The sequence below is a fragment of the Balaenoptera ricei genome, chromosome 14, assembly GCF_028023285.1.
Source record: "Balaenoptera ricei isolate mBalRic1 chromosome 14, mBalRic1.hap2, whole genome shotgun sequence".
Lineage (NCBI taxonomy): Eukaryota > Metazoa > Chordata > Mammalia > Artiodactyla > Balaenopteridae > Balaenoptera > Balaenoptera ricei.
Window position 1 is genome coordinate 82,791,312 of NC_082652.1, and position 5,322 is coordinate 82,796,633.

The 5,322-nt window shown below is 38.1% G+C and overlaps 1 protein-coding gene across 1 annotated transcript; it reads right to left on the minus strand.

Moving 5' to 3' along the window:
• Positions 1 to 4,235: 4,235 nt before the first annotated feature.
• LOC132347412 (large ribosomal subunit protein uL13-like) lies at positions 4,236 to 4,898 on the minus strand. The gene has a single exon (XM_059893868.1). It carries the CDS (start codon positions 4,691 to 4,693, stop codon positions 4,265 to 4,267), a length of 429 nt encoding a protein of 142 aa, XP_059749851.1. The 5' UTR covers positions 4,694 to 4,898; the 3' UTR covers positions 4,236 to 4,264.
• Between the last annotated feature and the right edge of the window lie 424 nt (positions 4,899 to 5,322).

Below are 5,322 nucleotides of genomic sequence, written 5' to 3' on the forward strand. Positions count from 1 at the left end.
AGGATTCTCTGTATATAGTATCATATCATCTGCAAACAGTGACAGTTTTACTTCTTCTTTTCCAATTTGGATTCCTTTTTCTTGTCTGATTGCTGTGGCTAAAACTTCCAAAACTATGTTGAATAATGTTAGTGAGAATGGGCAACCTTGTCTTGTTCCTGATCGTAGAGGAAAAGTTTTCAGTTTTTCACCATTGAGAATGATGTTGGCTGTGAGTTTGTCATATATGGCCTTTATTACGTTGAGGTAGGTTCCCTCTATGCCTACTTTCTGGAGAGTTTTTATCATATATGGGTGTTGAATTTTGTCAAAAGCTTTTTCTGCATCTATTGAGATGATCATATGGTTTTTATCCTTCAGTTCGTTAATATGGTATATCACATTGACTGATTTGCGTATATTGAAGAATTGTTGCATTCCTGGGATAAACACCACTTGATCACGGTGTATGATCCTTTTAATGTGCTGTTGGAGTCTGTTTGCTAGTATTTTGTTGAGGATTTTTGCATCTATATTCATCAGTGATATTGACCTGTAGTTTTCTTTCTTTGTGACGTCTTTGTCTGGTTTTTGTATCAGGGTGATGGTGGCCTCGTAGAATGAGTTTGGGAGTGTTCCTCCCTCTGCTATATTTTGGAACACTTTGAGAAGAATAGGTGTTAGCTCTTCTCTAAATGTTTCATAGAATTCACCTGTGAAGCCATGTGGTCCTGGACTTTTGTTTGTTATGTATACAGCTTTATACCCTGTATTCATAGTACTTCATATCACTTATTATTACCTGATTATCTTGTATCTATCAACTATCTACCCTAATTAATTATTACCTCACTCCTCTGTAACATAAACTCAGTGAAATCAAAGATTTCTTTCTACAGTTCACTGCTGTATTTCCAGAGTATAAAGCAGGAAGTCAACAAATATTTGTTCATTTAATTACACAGCTATTAAATGTATAATTGAAAAAAAATGTTACGGAAGCATTTTGTTTTATCTTTATTTTAAAATAGGACTTTATCTGCTATAACAAAACTTTTCTAAAAAAAGATAAATCACTTCCAAATATAGAGGGTAAATATTTCTTATAATCAGGGGTCACCCACTCTTAATCAAATCAAATCAAATTGGGTTTCCTACATTAGTAAAAATTAGTAGATGTTTAAAAATTATTCAGAGAAATAAGTCAGTAACAGAAAGACATTTATGGTATGATTCCACTTTTAAGAGTTACTAAACTAGTCAAATTTATAGAACCAGAAAGTAGAATGTGGTTACCTGTGGCTGGTTGGAAGGAGGAAAAGGGAAGTTGTTATTTAACAGCTATAGTTTCAGTTTTACAAAATGAAAAAGTTCTGGGGATCTGTTTCACAACAGCATGAATACACTTAACACTATTAAGCTGTACACTCCTCACAGATTTATACACTACTTCTATTTGTCTTGTTTAGAATCATTTCATTACTGAAATCCTCTGTATCTTTTCAGCACACATTAAAATGCAAATGCACTTAAATTATAGGTGAAGATGGAGATGAACATACATCCTTAGATTAGAAAAGTACTTTTGTGGCCCAAGAGAGCACAAATGGATACTTACAGGGCAATGACTATGTCACATGAGACCACAATTCAGTACTAGCATTACGAAATGATTTTACTTTACAAAACTGAAGTGGCAAAATTACCCACCAACTTATAATATCTTAAATAGTCCCCCATTGTGTTCAAGATAAAATTCAACGTTCTTGATTTACTTACAGATCTGGACCCTTCACAATCTGCTTCAGATTTCCCAGCCTCATCATTTACCATTAATACACCCACTCATCCCAGACAATTCAGTATTCCACCTACATGCACATTCCAGGCAAGTTTGCGTTTCAAAAGCCTTTTTACCGTGCTCTCTTCCATTGCAAGAATGTCTTTCAATTCATTCTTTTACCTTTTAAATCCTACTAAAAAGGATCTTCCTTAAATCACTTCTTTGGAAACCCTCCCTGATACACTCCTCACTATTCAAACAAACCTTATAGCAAATTTAATTAATTCCTCTACCAGGCCCTCAAAGACTTAGCATACTAAAGAGGGGAATAAGGATAAGACAATATTTGGCCTAGTCAGAAACTCAGGACCCCAAAAACTAATCATGTCCAATCTACCAATCGTCTATGACACTCGCACGCGTTTTGTGTGAGCATGTTTGTGTGGATATATATGTGTTTGAATGTCTGTACATATTTATTTTGATAATCAAGGAAGTTCTGACTTTCAAATTTGGCTTGTATGGTATGGAACAGAGACAACACACAAGAAGCCCAGATCCGTTACTGACCTTCAGAACAGAAGCACCCCAACACAGGACTCTTTGGGCATCTTAGAAAAGAATGTGGGCTTTTCAGAAAGAAAAAAATAGCCACACAAACTATTTGTTTTTCAGTCTCATATGTCTTGGAGGAACATCTGATACTTAAGTAAAATTTAATAATAGTATTGAGTATTTTTAAATTGTATTCTTTTTATAAAAACAGATTAGCCACCCTATTGGACGTGTATCTAATGGTGGTTTTAAGTTGTATTTATCAGATAATTAAAGATATTGAGCACTTTTTCATGTGCTTATTGGTTATTGTCATGTCTTCTTTGGTAAAATATTCTTTCAAAACCTCTGTTCATTTTTAATGGGTTGTATATCAACTTACTGGATTTTAAAAGTTTATTAATGTAATAATTATTTATTAGATATACATTTGCCAGCATTATATTCCAGGCTGTGGTTTGCCTTCTGCATCTCATAAGCATCTTTGAAGGGGAAGAATTATTTGATTTTGATGAACTGCAACAGCATTCTGGGGGGATTTATGAATTTTGTGTTCTAAGAAATACTGGTTTAGCCAAAAGTCATATTAGTTTTCTATTGTTTCATAACAAATTACCACAAACTTAGTATTTTAAATCAACAGCCATTTATTAGTTAGGTAAGTTAGAAGTACAGACACGTTGTGTCCTACTTCTCAGCTCAGAACTTCACAAGGTCAAAATCAAGGTGCTAGCAAGGCTATGTTCTCATCTGTAGTCAGTGGTTCTCTTTTAAGCTCATGTTTATAGCAGAGTTTAATTTCTTATGGTTGTAGGACTGAGTACCCTATCTCCTTGCTAGCTGTCAGCTGGGGACCACTCTCAGTTCCTAGAGGCTGCCCAAATTCTTTGCCTCTGCCCCCCTATATTTCCAAAGTCAGCATTAGAGAATCTTCCTCACATCAAATCTCTCCCCTGCTTAAAAGATATTTCTCCAGGAAGAGTCCAGTCCCCCCGAGATTAGTGTTTGATAAATACTTGGGAAAAGGTCTAAGTATACCAGGGGGTGGATATCTTGTGGAATCATTTTAGGTTCTGCCTATCACATTTCCTAAGAATTTCTCTTATATGTTATTCTCAAGTTTTATAGTTCTGCCTTTTACCTTTAGGACTATGATCCATTTTGAGTTATTGTAGAAGGTGCGAGGTAAGGGATCCTGTTCATTTTCTTTTAGTGGATGTGGATATACAACCTTTCCAGCACCATTTGATGAAAATACTACCCTTTCCCATTGAATTAACTTTACACATTAAAACAAATTGAATATATATGTGTAGTTCTATTTCTAGACTCTATTCTATTTATCTATGTCTATTGCTACTTTAATACTTCACTGTTCTGAATACAGTAATTTTATTTTTTATTTTTTTTTCTTTAAAAATAATTTATTAGTTTTGGATCACAAAATATAGGGAAGACACAAGGGCAATGCCTGTGACCCCTTGGGCCGTACTTCCCTTCCATAAACACCTTTTAGAACCCCAGACTCGTGCTGCACAAGCATTCTCTCACATCCTAACAGCTGCAGAGTATAGTACCTGACCATGTGGGAAGCTTAGACTCCCTGTAGGCGACGTGAGTGGCCCTTCCACTTACGTCTTCCAGCTCACTTTTGCCAGTATTGCAACAGCACGGGTTGTTCGAACTGTCCGTGTCCTAAAACTCTCATGAATGAATAGGTCACAGGCAAATTCTGCCTGCACAGCCCTTACAACTGTCTACGCTTTTAAAAAGGCCTTTCTTAAACAGCAGTGGCTAAGGCCCCTTTGCTATACCCAGTCTTCTAAGCCCCAGGCTGCCTGTGGCACCTGGATGGCAGCCCCTGGGGGTCCCCCACATCCTAGGGTGGCGATGGAGGAAGGGCAGGCCAGGCCAAGCATGAAGAAGAAACGGTCAATTTTATTGGGCTCAGACTAAGAATCCGTGGGTCTTGAGGACCTCTGTGAATCGGTCGATTGTCTTCTCTAGGTTCTTTTCGGCCTGCTTCCGTAGCCTCATGAGCTGCTTCTTTTTCCGGTAGTGGATCTTGGCCTTCTCCTTTCTCTTCTCCTCCAGTGTAGCCGTTACTGCCTGGTACTTCCAGCCAACCTCATGAGCCAGGCGCCCTAGGTAGGCAAACTTCCGTGTAGGCTTCAGACGCACAACCTTGAGGGTGGCAGGAACCACCATCCGCTTTTTCTTGTCATAGGGTGGCGGGATCCCATCAAACACCTTGAGGCGGTCCCGAGCGGCCTGGCCTCGCTTGGTCTTGTGGGGCAGCATGCCTCGCACTGTCCGCCAGAAGATGCGGCTGGGGGCTCGGAAGTGGTAGGGGCCACGGGAGGGGTTGGTGTTCATCCGCTTGCGGAGGAATGCCAGGTACTTCAACTTGTTTCTATAGAAATTGCCAGAAATGTTGATGCCCTCACAGTGCACAACCACCACCTTTCGACCCAGAAGCACCTGCTTAGCCACGATGGCTGCCAGGCGGCCCAGGAGATGGCCTCAGCCATCGAGAACCAGGACCTGTCCCTCCGCCATCTTCGGCAGCCGCCTGGGAAAGAAAAAAGCCAGTAATTTTATATTAAATGTTGAAATCAGGTGGTTCATTTCTTCTTTCTTTCCAGAAGTGTTTTGGCACTTCTAGATCCTTTACATTTCCATAAAAATTTCAGAATCATCTTGTTATATTTTATAAAACATGCTGAAATTTTAATTGGGATTATATGGCATCTATAGGTCTATTTGGAGGGATGTGATGTTTTCAAACTATTGAATCTTACAATCCATGAATATGGTATATAGCTCTCCATTTGTATAATTTCTCTCAGCAATTTTTTTTTTTAGTTGTCACTGGGCATTTTTTGTTGTTGTTGTTAAATTTATTCCTAAGTATTTCCAATTTGTTAATGTTATTGTAAATTAATTGTTTTATAATTAAAATGTCCTATGGTTTGTTGTTAGTATATAGAAATATATCTGATTTT

Coding starts and splice junctions, on each gene's coding strand:
- LOC132347412 (XM_059893868.1), bottom strand. CDS start 4,693: ATGAACACCAACCCCTCCCGTGGCCCCTACCACTTCCGAGCCCCCAGC.